At 58.4% G+C, this 13,211-nt stretch overlaps 2 protein-coding genes and 1 long non-coding RNA gene across 4 annotated transcripts in view; 1 reads left to right on the top strand and 2 right to left on the bottom strand.

Moving 5' to 3' along the window:
- Positions 1-320: 320 nt before the first annotated feature.
- On the bottom strand, positions 321-4,524 carry CDK9 (cyclin dependent kinase 9). Its single transcript, XM_006744147.3, has 7 exons — positions 4,250-4,524; positions 3,706-3,787; positions 2,831-2,921; positions 2,308-2,474; positions 2,018-2,189; positions 1,712-1,860; positions 321-1,223 (listed from the first exon to the last, which is right to left on the bottom strand). Exons 1-7 carry the CDS (start codon positions 4,339-4,341, stop codon positions 858-860), a joined length of 1,119 nt encoding a protein of 372 aa, XP_006744210.1. The 5' UTR covers positions 4,342-4,524; the 3' UTR covers positions 321-857.
- A 3,643-nt stretch (positions 4,525-8,167) lies between these two features.
- On the bottom strand, positions 8,168-12,672 carry LOC145717136 (uncharacterized). The gene is made up of 2 exons (XR_014140170.1): positions 12,533-12,672; positions 8,168-10,082 (listed from the first exon to the last, which is right to left on the bottom strand). It is a non-coding gene; the product is annotated as an uncharacterized LOC145717136 (long non-coding RNA).
- SH2D3C (SH2 domain containing 3C) overlaps positions 11,279-13,211 on the top strand; it is a 29,011-nt gene continuing 27,078 nt past the window's right edge. For both annotated transcript variants that reach the window (XM_081803655.1, XM_081803654.1), the window contains exon 1: positions 11,279-11,441. In XM_081803655.1, coding sequence (XP_081659781.1) covers positions 11,405-11,441 — 37 coding nt within the window. In that variant the 5' untranslated portion in view covers positions 11,279-11,404. The remainder of the gene's footprint in view (positions 11,442-13,211) is intronic.

Raw genomic sequence — 13,211 nt, 5'->3', positions numbered from 1 at the left:
CGAGCCAGGGCACACGGTAGACTCTCCCCGGTTCCCTCTCCGGGGAGCCGAGACCCTGTCCCTGTCTTCCCTCTCCCTCGGACACCGAGTGGACAGGAGCAAGGGAGCATCATAGCGCCCGCTCTTTGGTGGAGCAGGACAACAAGTGTTCTGGAAGGTACTCAAAAGACAAAAGTCCTCTGCAATTATGTCCGGGGACATGAACTGGGATGAAGAAAAGAATCAAGACTTGACAAATCAAATCCCAATCGTTAGGCCCACTGTGCTGGCCACAGGGTGAAGAGCTGGGGGTCTGAACACAGAACACAGCACGCAGCCACTTACTGAAAAAAAAGTCAACTTTAATTGTAACTGACCAAACGGTGTCCAGGGATGTCTCCAAACTGAACAAATGAAACACGATAAAATTCTCTATTGAAGAAACCAAGTTTTTGCCAGCCCCAGGGCTTCTGAGGGTCGGACCAAGAGTGGCCCACTCCTGGGGCCGGTTCTGTCCCCCACGCAAGTCTCTCATCCTGAGAGGAGGGCTGGCGACAGGCGAGGGACCTGTCCCTTCCTCCTATCATGCTGGGAACTCTTAGAAAGTCACTGGTGGGGTGTGCCTCTCCTCCCACCCCATTCCTGTCTGAAGGTAAATGGAAAGCCAGGGAACACGGCGAGGCACTCCAGTGCCCTCCTGGCCTCTCAGCCAAAGCTTTCCTCCAGTCCGCTCAGCTGGTGTTCCCAGTGCCCCAGGGTGGGGATGAAATGAAATAAGCACTAGAGAAAACTCAGATGCCCCATCATCTCCACAGTCCAAGTCACAAAGCAGAAGAAAGAATAGAACCGCCCTAACGAAAAGCACGGGCAGCTGGCCCTCAGAAGACGCGCTCAAACTCCGTCTGGTTGGTGGTCGCGGGATTGCGGCTCTGGTTGGTGGACTGCTGGGTGATCTGGCTGCCCTTCCGGCGCGGCGGCGCCAGATACTCGAACATGGACGTCAGGTGGGTGGACAGCATGCCCTTGAGATCCGAGGGCATGGGGTCTGACCAGAAGAAGTCGTGGTTGAGGGCGTCGTCACTGTCGATGCGCTGTGCGGGATCCAGCACCAGCAGCTTGTCGATGAGGTCCAGCGCGTAGGGGTCTCGCACATAGGCCTTCAGCCTGTCCTTCACCTTCCGTTTCTGGCCCTTGACCAGGTCCAGCTTCTCAAATAGCTCGTACTTGTCCACATTGGGCCATACCTGCGCAGGAGGCATGGAGACAAGATGGGTGTTAATTCAGGGGGTGCGTGGCTTGTCCCCTGGCTAGGCACCCGAAGGGACTAAAACTTTCCCATTCAGATGCTCCCAGACCACCCTTGGAGGGCGAACTTGACCTCTCCAAGGTAAAAGCAGCAGTGACCATGTACCTGGCACACACCAAGTCCCAGGCCCTTTTATACAGTCACCTGGAATACATCCACCAAGCCTGATATAGGCATGGTTGTTCCACAGAAGAGAAACTCCGCTCCGAGGTGAGGGATTCAAATGCCCTCCCCAAGGCCACGAACTGTGATGGGGGCGAGACTCAAGCATAGCCCGCGAGGCTCTAAAGAGCAGGCTCTGTCCGTCCACCAGCCACCTGTCCAGAGCTTTCCTTCTACTCCGCTCCCCGCTCCTCCCTTGCCAGGAGGACTTCTGGATCTCTGCATCCTGTGGGGACCAGGGGCCCAGGCAGCCTGGCCACGCACCTCAGGGGTGATGGAGCCACAGAGCTGGCTGATGAGGGCAAGCTGGTGCTGCTCGGTGTTGCCCTGCATGATAGGGCTGCGGGTCCACATCTCCGCCATGATGCACCCAGCACCCCACAGGTCAATGGGGGGGCCGTAGTCCCGCTCCCCTGGGAAGAAGAGCGCACCAGGAGGGCCCCTTGAGCCCGAGAGCCTCCTGAGACGCAACGCCCCGGGGCCGGTGGCTCAAGAAGCCCTGGCAGTGGGGGACGGAGGCTGGGTAAGTGCCCAGCCCCTGCCCCCCTCCGCCCGCTCGGGAGTCCTCACCGAGCAACAGCTCCGGGGGTCGGTACCAGAGCGTCACCACACGGTTGGTATAGCGGTTGGGCTGGCTGTTCTTGGCCAGGCTGAAGGCCCGGGCCAGCCCAAAGTCGGCCAGCTTCAGAACCCCATCGCGAGTGATGAGCACATTAGCTGCCTTCATGTCCCTGTGCAGGATCTGCAGGAAGCGTGAGAGGGCTCAATCAGGCTTCCGGGGACCCTTCAGTCACACCCACCCAGCAGTGGGAGCCAAGGCCAACCCAAGCCTCGGTCCCTTTCCCCACTCTGACCCCCACCTTATTTCTGTGGATGTAGTAGAGACCGTTGAGCAACATCTGCATGACCTTCTTGATCTCGGACAGCGTGAACTTGACTAAGACGTTGCTCAGCAGCCCAGCAAGGTCATGCTCGCAGAAGTCAAACACCAGGTATATACTGCCTTTGCAGCGGTTATAGGGGGAAGCTGAGATGGGAAGAACGGGGGGAGGGGGGAGAAAAAGAAAGTAAAAAACCCCACGTGCAACTCATTTTCCCACAACCAGCTTCCACCCCTCCAACCCGTGGACACTCGGATATCCGGCTGTGCATTCCTTCACTGGAAAACTATTTCCTGAGTGCCTCCTCTGGGCGGGGTGCTGTGGCAGGCCCTGGGGCAGCAACAGCTACGATGAAGGGACCCGAGACAGCAGTCACAGTTGGTATGTCTGGGTTAAGAAGAGGCAATTTAGGTGTGTCCACTTCCAACTTTGCAAACAAAGCCTTAGACTGTAAGTCTCATTTTCCCCATCTGAAAATGGGGGCAAGATCCAGACCACATACCTTTGGTTCGACAAATCTCAATCAAGTTGACCACATTCTCATGTTTCAGAAGTTGGAGGATCTTGATTTCCCGCAAGGCTGTAATGGGGAACTGGGCAGGAGAAACACAGGAGGGTCAAAGGTGAGTGAGTGAACTACAGACCAATGAACAAGCCATGGGGTCCATATTAAGGTACACAGGTGGGAAAAAGAGAGTAAGGTCATGGGCTCTGAAATCAGCTGCCTCAGACGTTTTATCTGTAAAATGGGTGTACGAGTAGTATGTGCCCCTCAAGCAGCTGGTGTGACACAATAAACCAAAACAGTGGGACTTGACACACACGCTTTGCCTACTAGTCACTAAATGCTCCACAGTTTCTTCAACCTTTAAATTTTAGCTCTATGTCTGTATTATACTAGGTGGTAACAAAAACATTTATTTAAAGAAATGTCCTTGCTAAGAAGCAGGTCTCTGGGAAGCTGGACTAGGGCTAAGACGAGGTACGGACGGGGACTGCTCCTTTTCAACTGAGTTCCAGCCACCCTCTTAAAGCCATCACGTGCAATTTCTTTGTACCTTACACAAAACAAATGCTAAGGAAACAGTGTTCAAGCACTGTTTAAAGGCTTCCTAACTTCAGGAAACGAGGTGCACTCTGCAAGCATGAGCTCCCCCTCCTGGCCCCAACCATATTTACCTAAGAATGAAATACCAAATGCTCTAAAATATTTGAATAAAAAAATCCAATTCAGAAGTCAAGTTCTCTGGAATACAGAAATGCCCAAACTACCACACACACACGACTCTCGAGGCGAGAGCCCCAGCACAAGTAGGGTGGAAACCCAAGCCTGTGCCCAGGGGAGCTGGCAGGCCCGCCCACCCGGCCCATACTCACCCCCTCCTTCTCGTTCTCCATCAGCACTTTCTTCAGAGCCACCTTTTTGCCGGTCTTACGGTGCTTTGCCTTAAATACCTCCCTGCAGGCCGAGAGGGAGACCCAAGAGGTTTCATCAGGCCGTTTCGGCAGGGCCCGCCCTTCCCCCACCAGAGGAGGAGGGCAGGAAAAAGGGATTCCCCGGGCGGGGCTGGGCCGGGTACCCAGGGCACTCCCCTACCCTGCCACCCGCTATCTGCGGTCCTTCCCCGAGGCTCTACTTCCTCCCTTCAGTCTCCTCACCCAGGCGTCTCTCGGAGAGCCCGATCCCCTCACAGGCTCCTCTCTGCAACCCCTCCCCGCCCCCCATCACTGGCCTCAGGCTCCTCCCCGCCAGCCGGCTCCGTCAGGCCCTGGCGGGCTGCGGTGCGGCCTAGCGAGACCAGGAGACACGTCTGGTACTCCGGGGCTTCCCGACCACCTTGGGCTCGGCCCTGGGCGTTCCGACGTCGGCCCTGAGGCGTGCAGGCCCAGGGTTCCCGGTCCCCCGGGGGCGCAGCCTTACCCGAAGGTGCCTTGGCCGATCTTAGCGAGCTTCTCATATTTGGACACCTCATCACAAAAGGGGCACTCCACCGAGTCGTACTGCTTTGCCATGGCCGCCTCCAGCGCGCCGCTGCCGCCGCCCCCAGCCGCCGCCGCCGCTGCTCCCGCTCCGGGTCCCGCCGCCGTGCTCCAGGCCCCTCCGCGGCCGCGCCACTTCCGCCTCCACGGCCACTTCCGGCCTCGCGGCGCCGACCCCGCCTCTTCCGCCCGCCGCCCGCCGCCAGGCCCCCTGGGACTTGTAGTTCCCGGGAGGCCAGGAGGAGCCGGAGCTGCAGAGGCGCCTCCGCCGCCGCCGCCGCTGCCCCCGCCTCCGCCGCCGCCACTGTTGGCGGCGGCCCCGATCGGGGGCGCGGGGAGCCGGGGCGCCGGGGCTGGGGCTCGGGGCGGTGCGTCCCGCTGCATCGGCCCGGGCCGCCGCTGCTGCCGAAGCCGCTGCCGCTCTGGCTCCCGATCCGGGGCCAGCCGCAGTGCCCTGCTCCTCCTCCTCCGACGGCGCCGCCTCCGCCGGGCTGCGCGGGGCGGCGGGCGGGGGGGTCGGCCCCCGAGCCGCGGCCTGGGGGCTCCCTGGCCGGGCCCGGGCCCGGGGCGGCCGGGCGAGGGGGCGAGACGGGAAGAGCCGACAAGGAGGCGGCCCGAGAGCCCGGGAGGGGGCGCGTTATAAAGGGGGAGGTGCCCCAGCCTCGCCCTCCCCTCCCCCTCCGCCCGCCCCCTCCCTCCTCCCTCCCACCCTCCGCGGCCGCACCTGCCGCCGCCGCCCGCCCGCCCGCTGTCCGCCGGCCGCCCTCGGCGCGTCACCGCCCGCGGCCCCTCCTCCGCCTTCGGAGGTGGGGCCCCGCGCTCGACACCTGGCTGCGGGGCGCCTTGCTGCGTGCCTCAGTTTACCCCCACAGGTCAGCTGCCGCAGAGAGCCCTCTCCTCCCCGGCTCGGAGTGCCCCTCCACAGGCGAAGGCGGGAGGCGCCGAGGGAGCGGCCTCCGGTCCTGGGAGGAGAGAACGGCCCCCGCCGCCGCCTCCCCGGGCCCCAGCCACCCGCCGTTGACATGGCAACCGACGGCCGCAAGGGGGCGCGGCGACACTGGAGGCGGGGAGCGAGCAACGCCCGGGCCTTCCAGCTCTGGACCCCCTGTTTTCTGGAAGGCAGGGATGAAACCCACAGGAGCCCCATCCCCGCCGAGCTGCGCCTGGGCTGGTCAGCCTGGGTCAGTATCACAAAAATAGTTAGCATTTAGCCAGAACCCCTGTGTGCTCAGGAATTGCTGGGCATTCCTGCTGAACCCTGCTGAATCCTGAATCAACCGCCCCATCGGCAGGTTGACTAGCCCATTTTACAGAAGAGGGCATTGAGGTTCAGGGAGGTGAGGTCATTTGCCCAAGGTCACAGAGTGACAGCTCTGGGACTGGAACCTGGTCTGTCTGATTCTGAAGAGGATTCTCCTGAGTCAAACTATTTACAGTCTGGCCAGGGGTATAGCAATGGTGCTGTTTGAGGCCTGCTGTCCGTATGCCAGGCACCAAGCCCACCACCCATCTCCTTCTCTGACCCTATGCCCCCTTCCCCTACTCCAACCCTTCTCCTACTCCAACCCTTCCCCAGCATTTTCCTGATATCTCCCCGGCTCTAGGAGCCTCTAGATTCTTCCTCCAGCTCTACTCAACAATCAACCCACAGCAAATCAGTTCTTTCTACCATCTCTGCACCCCTTCAGTCTGCCCCTCCTCTCCAGTCCTCTGCTGATAGGTCCTGAGTCCTGGTCTTCCCAGTCTGGCCTCTCCATCTGTCGCCCTCACAGCACCTTCCAGGTCGTTCTAAAATGGGCTCTGCCTGTATTTCCCTCCCCCGCTGTCTTTCAGGGAAACACAAACTGTGACATTTGAGGCTCTTTCCAGCTGTCTCCCAGGCCATGGTGGCAGGAATCTCCCTCCTGTGCTTTGCTAACTCCTTGGACCTTCCCGCCTTCGGGGCTGTGCTCCTCATTGTACCCCGTTATCTGTCTCCCTGCAGGAAGCCCTCAGGGTGGCCCAGCAGCCCTTACCCTTCATGGCTGGGCCTTGCAGCCTCCTTGTAGGAGGAAGCAGGTCTGATTATCCTGGCGTCCCAAGAGACCCTGTTCTGGGGAGGGCCCTGCCACGGAGGGCCTCGGGGGCCAGGTGAGCACTAGGGAGCCCCCTCCTGAGGGCAGTGTGAGGCCATCGAGGGTTTTAGGCAGCCATGAGACATGTCAGGGAGTGATCTGGGGTCAGCTTCATGGGTACACTGTAGAAGCAGGGAGGCCATTGGCTAAATTAGGGGTGGGGAGGGCAAGGAGGGAAATTGTAGTAATTACAATTTGTGGAGGGAAAATAAATGGTCCAAGCCGTACATGCAGCACTTTCTGAGAATTATCTCAATTCTCACTGAGCCATAGGAAGTAGGTACTATGATCACCTCTGCTGTACACACAAGGACGCTGGAACGCAGAGGTAACATCACCTGGTCAGGGTCAAAGAGCTGGCCAGCAGCCACATTGGTATTTGAACCAGGTTAATCTGGCACAAAGCCCAAGCACTTAGGCATGTCAGAGGCAGAGCTAGGGCGCAGCCAGGGCCCAACACTGCTGGCCTAGGTATCCTGGATGCCCATGGGAGGCGTGGGAGGGAACGGTAGTATTGGAGGTGTACTGGGGCCCCTGCCTGTTTCCCACGAGCTCTCCCTAAGTCACATCCTGTGGGCAGAGGCCTCAGAAGATGTTCCGCTGATGTTGTCACCTCCACCCGACCATCCCTGGCCTGAACCCCAACATCCGCCAGTCACTTCCCCTCAGAGCTTTGGGCCCTCGGCCCTCCCTGGCAGAAGCAGTCAGGAGCCCTTCAGAAGGCAGCCCCCACTGCCCCGCCATGGGGTCCCGGATCATCCAGGTGGAAGTGCGAAGGAATTAGGTCCTAGCTGGAAATGATTTCTCACGGACTCTGATGACTTCTGATTTGCTGGTTTGAGGAAAATGTTTCCTGCTTCGTGGATCAGCTAAGCTGGCCAAGCCAGGCATGTGGCCAGGACTCAGTAAATGCTTGCTGACTGACTGACCATACTCTGTGAGAGCCTCTGGTCCTGCTGCCATTTAACAGGGAAACAGGCACAGAGTAGAAGAGGGAGTTACTGGCCAGCTGTTTGACTCTGGCCCAGACCTTCTGTTTTCCTCTCCTGAGCAGGGACAGGTTGGGGGGCATATGGAGGGAAGCAGAAGACAGGCTCATGGGTGGGCTGCTCCTGGCTGCTGGGATGTCCCAGGAGACAAAGGGGCACTGGATACAGAGAGAGCAGACCGAGGATGGCGGGGTGATGCTTGCGGCCCTGTACGCCATGGACATTCTGCCCACACCAGCTAGGTACTGACTCTGGGCTCAGCCCTGTGTTGCTATGTGTCATTTCCCCGCAGCTTTACAGTGCCCCTCTTAGGAGGTTGCTCATATTGGGCCCAAGTTACAGAAGAGGAAACTGAGGCTCAGAGTAATGATGTGGCCTGCCCGAGGCCACACAGCCAGGAAGCTATGGAGCTGGGATTTAAAGCCAGGTCTCTGCTTTCAAAGCCCAGGGTCGGGGTGCCTGGCTGGCTCAGTGGGTGGAGCATGCGACTCGATCTCAGGGTTGTAAGTTCAAACCCCACATTGGGCACAGAGCCTATTTAAAATTTAAAAAACCGAAAACAACAACAACAAACAAAGCCCAGGCTCATTTACCATCAGCCTACACAACCCCCAATACCAGACAACTGGGTCAAGCCGGGAGAAGACTGAGACCAACAGTATGGCAGGCACGGGGCCAACACGGATACGGAGGGCCAATTCCTCTCTCAGGGAACAGGCGGTCTGTCTGGAACATGCAAATAAAGACTCAAGTGAATGTAATATGGATAATACTCTCAGGATAAATGTTTTATTTCACTGCCACAGGATCATGGGAGAGATGTTGTGTTTGTCCCCTTTCACTGATGGGAAAAACAAGGCTCAGCAAGGTGACCTGTCTTGCCCGGGGTCCTGCACATGGGATCTAAACTCAGGTTTGCCAGGGTCCAGTGCCTTTGACTATGAAGTTGAAGGATTCCAATCCCTAATAGTACCTGGCCAAAGTGCAGGCCACTGAGTCACACACTGGGGGAAAGGGGCAGGAGGGAGGGGACAGAAACCAAAGCAGGGTTCCCTAGGGCACTATGGCTCAATCTAGGCTCAATCTAGAGCTGGGGTCATTCAACGGAGGCAAAACTTGCAGCCAGTTGGTGGGGCGGTGGCGGGGGGTGGGGGGGCAGCGTTGCGGGGGTGGGTCCCGCTGAAGCAGAGGCCCGAAGGCAGGAAAGCACTTGTATGTTCTGGGGCTAGAAGCACACGGGCTGCTCTGGGCTGGCCTCCAACGCAGGCTGAGGAGGGCCGGCGGGACAGCCGCCCGCCAGCAGGTCCCCAGCCGCACTCCCAACGGCCACTCAAGGCAGCACAAAGGGGGCTCTGAGCTCAGCGGAGCTGCCACACTGAGCCCCATTCATTCTCCCAGGGACGCAGCCACTGCCCTGGAGCCCAGGCCAACGGCAGGACTGGCCTAAAGCTCACAAGCCACAGCAACACAGACTCAGCACGGCCCGGGACTCCTGGCTTTCTCGGACCATGGGCTCTCCCCTGGGGTCTTCTGGGCCTGTGCCAATCTGCCCCCCGCCTGGACCACCCCCACCCCTCAGCAACAACCACCAGGGGCTGCCAAGGCTACAGCAGATTAGCCTGGGCAACATTTGCTCCTTTCATCCTCCCAACAACCTCTGGAAATGGGAGCTCCTGTGAACCTATTTCATGGATAGAAACTGAGTCCCAAAGAGGTAAAGTGTCTCATGAAAGGTCACACAGTAAGTCGGGAGTGCCAGAAACCCAGCACTTAGCCCAAGTCACTGGGACTGCCTCCCAGGAGAGAAGCCAGGGGAACCACCCTCTGCTTCCATGAGGAAGACCCCTAGCTACCACCAGGCCGCAGGCCCTTCTCTCTCCCCTGACAACTGGAGGTGGGAGGGAGCACCAGGCTGGAAGCTAGGACACCTGGCTGTCTGTCTGTCTAGTCTCTGCTCCTCTTCAGCCTCAGTTTGCTCATCTGTAAAATGGGACAGTACCAACACTCGCCTCACAGGTCTGTTGTAGGGACTCACTGGATGATCTGTGGAGGCTTACAGCTCCATGCCTGGCTCATGGTCAGGACTCAGTAGAAGGACCTTTTCTTCCCAGGTCCATGACCCAGAAACCCCATCCTTTCATTTGAACTTTGCACACTGGTCCCATCCAGGCCTGTCTATGAGCAGGACTCTGCTGTCTCGGTCTCATAGGGTGTGTCCCTTTTCCCCTCAGGGCCTCAGGTTCCCCCTCATCCCATTAAGAAGGTTTAGTCATGGGCACCTGGGTGGCTCAGTTGGTTAAGCGACTGCCTTCGGCTCAGGTCATGATCCTGGAGTCCCGGGATCGAGTCCCACTTCGGGCTCCCTGCTTGGCGGGGAGCCTGCTTCTCCCTCTGACCCTCTTCCATCTCGTGCTCTCTCTCTCTGTCTCATTCTCTCTCACAAATAAATAAATAAAAACTTAAAAAAAAAAAAAAAAAAGAAGGTTTAGTCAGATGCTTCCTCCACCAGGGCCCATCATCCAGCTGCCGGGGTTGGGGGGGGTGTGGTTTAGGAGCTGTGGGACTGGAAGTCAGTACCTCAGGTTCCATAGCTGGACAAGCAGGTCCTAATTCCAGGTCAGTTGACTTTGGCGGCAGGGGGGGGTGGGGTGTGGCGGCTCAGTTTCCCCATCTGTAAAATGGGGACAAGAGACACACCATTTACCCCTTAGGGCAGGAGGACTGAGCTCTCTGGCTGGAATGTACTAAGAGATCAGAAGACGTTAGTCATTATTTTTATAGAGGATGCAGGAAGGGCCCCATCTGACCTTGGACTCCCTCTCTCATAGGCCCGGTTGCCAGCCTGGGGGCCAGGATAAGCATGTCCAATCATGCTGGAGCCTCTGTGACTTAACTGTGTCCCTTGCATTTGTGCTCATTCTAGAGATCAGGTGCCTGGGGCTTCAGAGGCAGCAGTAACTTGCTTGCAGTACACAGAGCTGGGATTTGAAACCCCGGGTCTTGTAGCCGCCTCAACACCAGCAGCTGCTGACAGCCTCCACAGGTGTCTGGAACAACCTTTGTAGGGGAGTTTCATTTCCTCATCTCTTTCCTGCCCACACGAGCAAGACACCCACACACACCCACACACACACAAACACACACGTTGTATGATGGAAAAGCACCAGGCTGTGGGCTAAGGAACCTAAAAGGGGGGAGATGTAACCCAGTCTGTGCCATCAACCTGCCATATGACCTGGGACAATCCCTCTGCCTGCCTGCGCTTCAGTCTCCCCCTGTGTGTACAATGGGTGTGGTGGAGCAAATTATCACCATGTCGCCGCTGGCTTAAGAAGGAATGATCGTGCCTTGGTGGCCCCCCCATTCTGTGCCAGGCTTTGCACCAAGCACTAGACCCTGTGAGGTAGGCGTGGCCAATGCCCCCTGCTCACAGTGAGGAACCTGAGGCTCAGGGAGGTCAGTGGCCCAGCCAGGATCACATGGCGACAAAGAAGCCAGCCAAGGCTGGAATTTGGGTTTGGGTGGTCCCACGGCCCCAGGCCTAACCACAGAACTCTTCGCTGCCGCCAGTCCTTCCCCCAGACACCGAGGCTTAGAACAAACTGCCCTGTGGGCCAGCCTGACTCTGCCAGACCCCCTGACAGCCCCCCGCCTAGCAGGCTCCATTCCTGGGGCCTGTGGTTTGTCTCCAGGGCCCTCCAGGTCCCATGGGCTTGTGGTCTGCTCCCTGCCCCCCTACACCCCACCCCCAGCCAAGGCCGAGGAGGCAGCCCCAGGGGCCCAGAATGGGGGAGGCTCTGGCCCCCGCCCCCTGTGGAGAGGATGGGGAGGGTGGAGCTGTGGGAGTTTCACTGGTTTAAAAATACACAGAGGAAGCGAGTGAGAGGGTGCAAGAAAGGGGAAGGGGAGGTGAGGGAGGAACCTCAACGTTGATGTCCTGAGCTGCGAGTGGCCACTTGCCCACCGGCCAGGGGCTTTGCACGACTTGCCAAGATGACGGAGGGGCCCAAGAAAGCCAGCAGAAAGTTCAGTGAGTGTGGGGTGCCCTTTGCACTGCCCTTCATCCCTCTGTCTGTCCGTCCAGCTCAGCCTCTCTCTGCATTGCTTCTTTATCACGGTCTCATTTCCGTTTCTCTTTCTGTCCATCTCTGCCCCTCTCCGGAGCTCCCTGCTTCTGGGTTCCTTGTCGCCAACCCTCCAGCACTCTGGCCCGGTAGCTCTCTCTGTCTCCTGCTGGTTTGGTTCTCCGTCTGTTTCTTGTCTCTGACTCTCCCCGTTTCTGTTTCTCTGTCCCTGCATTCATCTGTGTGTCCATCTCTGGTTTTCTTGGACCCCATGGCCGGGCAACTGAAGACTTCCACACACTCCACACCCTGCCTCTGGGACTGGTTCACACGGTGGGGTGGGGGGGGGGCGGGAAGTGCTGGGTTGGAAGTTACTGGGCTGGAGTGTGTGTGGGTGTGCCATGGGATGCTGTCCCACGTCCCCAGCATCAGTGACGCTGGGACTTGGTGCAACTCGATGAGGGGTCACAGTCACCAAGGCTCTATTTCCCCAGGGCGGTCCCCTCCTGGTCTCAGCAAACTTCTGCTTCCCCTGAGTCCTTCAGTCTGCCGGCATGGGGGTGGGAAGGGGCTGGTGTACAGGGCCAGGATTATGACTGCATTCCGATGAAAATACTGGGGCCCAGAGACTTGCCTGAGATCATATAGGGCTTCAGAGCAGGGCTCAATCCCATGTCCCTAAATTCAGGCCTCGGGTACCCTCTACTGTCCCACTGCTGTTTCCTCCAGACCCCCCGGTGCCCAAGAAACCGCAGTTCTTGGTCCCCCTCCTCGCACTGGCACATTTCTGGCCCATGGCATAGCTTTCTAAGAGCAGGGCATCAGAATCAGAGTTTGTCAGAAGGCAGAGGCTAAGACCAATTAGGGAGTGGGCAGGGCTGGGAGGAAAGCTCCAGGACACTGACACACACACACACACACACACACACACACACACACCCCACCCGAGTCCAGAGCCCTGAGCCCTCATCCAGGCTCAGCCCTGCTGTGTGACCCTGGGCAAGTCCCTCCCCTCTCTGGGCCTTAGTTTCCTCTCTCCTCAATGGGGGCATCCTACCTATATATTCCAACACAGTGGTGAGGACCCGAGGAGGCAGAGGGTGCCCAGGAAGTGAAAATGCCAGGGTTTTCCCTTTTCCCTCATCCGGAGGCCATAGGGTTGTCAGATGGTGGTGGCTTCGAGGAGGGGCAGTCCCACAGCTGGGGGCGGGGCGGAGGGAGCGCACACGCACCCCTGCGGAAATGAGGAGATGGTATCACCGAGCCCTGCCGCCTGAGTCAGGACCGTGCGCTCAGCTGACAGGAAGGACAGAACCTCAGAGAGTGGGCTGCCCAGGCTCCCAACAACCCCCTTCTCATTTCATCCCCCGCCCCAGGTGCTCAAACACACCCCCCTCCCTGCTCCTCCTCCCCCACACACACAAACGCTTCACCTGCTGGCTAAGCCACCTCGGGGCCGTTCCTTCCACAGCTCTAACCTGCACTTGGTCATCTGCAAAAAGGGAAATTAAACTTGTGCCATTGAACTGTGCTGGGACTTCAGTGAGGTGATGCTTGAAGCATATTTGACCAACCAGAGGCATTTACTGTGATGACCATCATAATTATCTTCATTACTTGTGGAGGCTGTTATGTTATTTACATGCTTTCCTTCAGTCCTCCTGCTGCCCACAGGAGGTGGGTACTACAGTCTCTGTTTTGCTGATGTGGAGAATGGGTCTCAGAAAGGTCAAGCG

Source organism: Leptonychotes weddellii, chromosome 14 (genome assembly GCF_054177405.1).
Source record: "Leptonychotes weddellii isolate Sample4059 chromosome 14, ASM5417740v2, whole genome shotgun sequence".
Taxonomy (NCBI): domain Eukaryota; kingdom Metazoa; phylum Chordata; class Mammalia; order Carnivora; family Phocidae; genus Leptonychotes; species Leptonychotes weddellii.
The sequence above is the reverse complement of the archived record's forward strand: the minus strand, read 5'-3'. Positions and strand labels throughout refer to the sequence as shown.

Bases quoted from the DNA above. Each gene is read 5' to 3' on its own strand.
- CDK9 (XM_006744147.3), bottom strand. From the start codon at position 4,341: ATGGCAAAGCAGTACGACTCGGTGGAGTGCCCCTTTTGTGATGAGGTG. The intron at 3,788-4,249 runs GTAAGGCTGCGC...CTCGGCCTGCAG, and splicing joins ATCGGCCAAGGCACCTTCGG to GGAGGTATTTAAGGCAAAGC. The intron at 1,861-2,017 runs GTGAGGACTCCC...TCTTCTTCCCAG, and splicing joins ACCCCCGGAGCTGTTGCTCG to GGGAGCGGGACTACGGCCCC.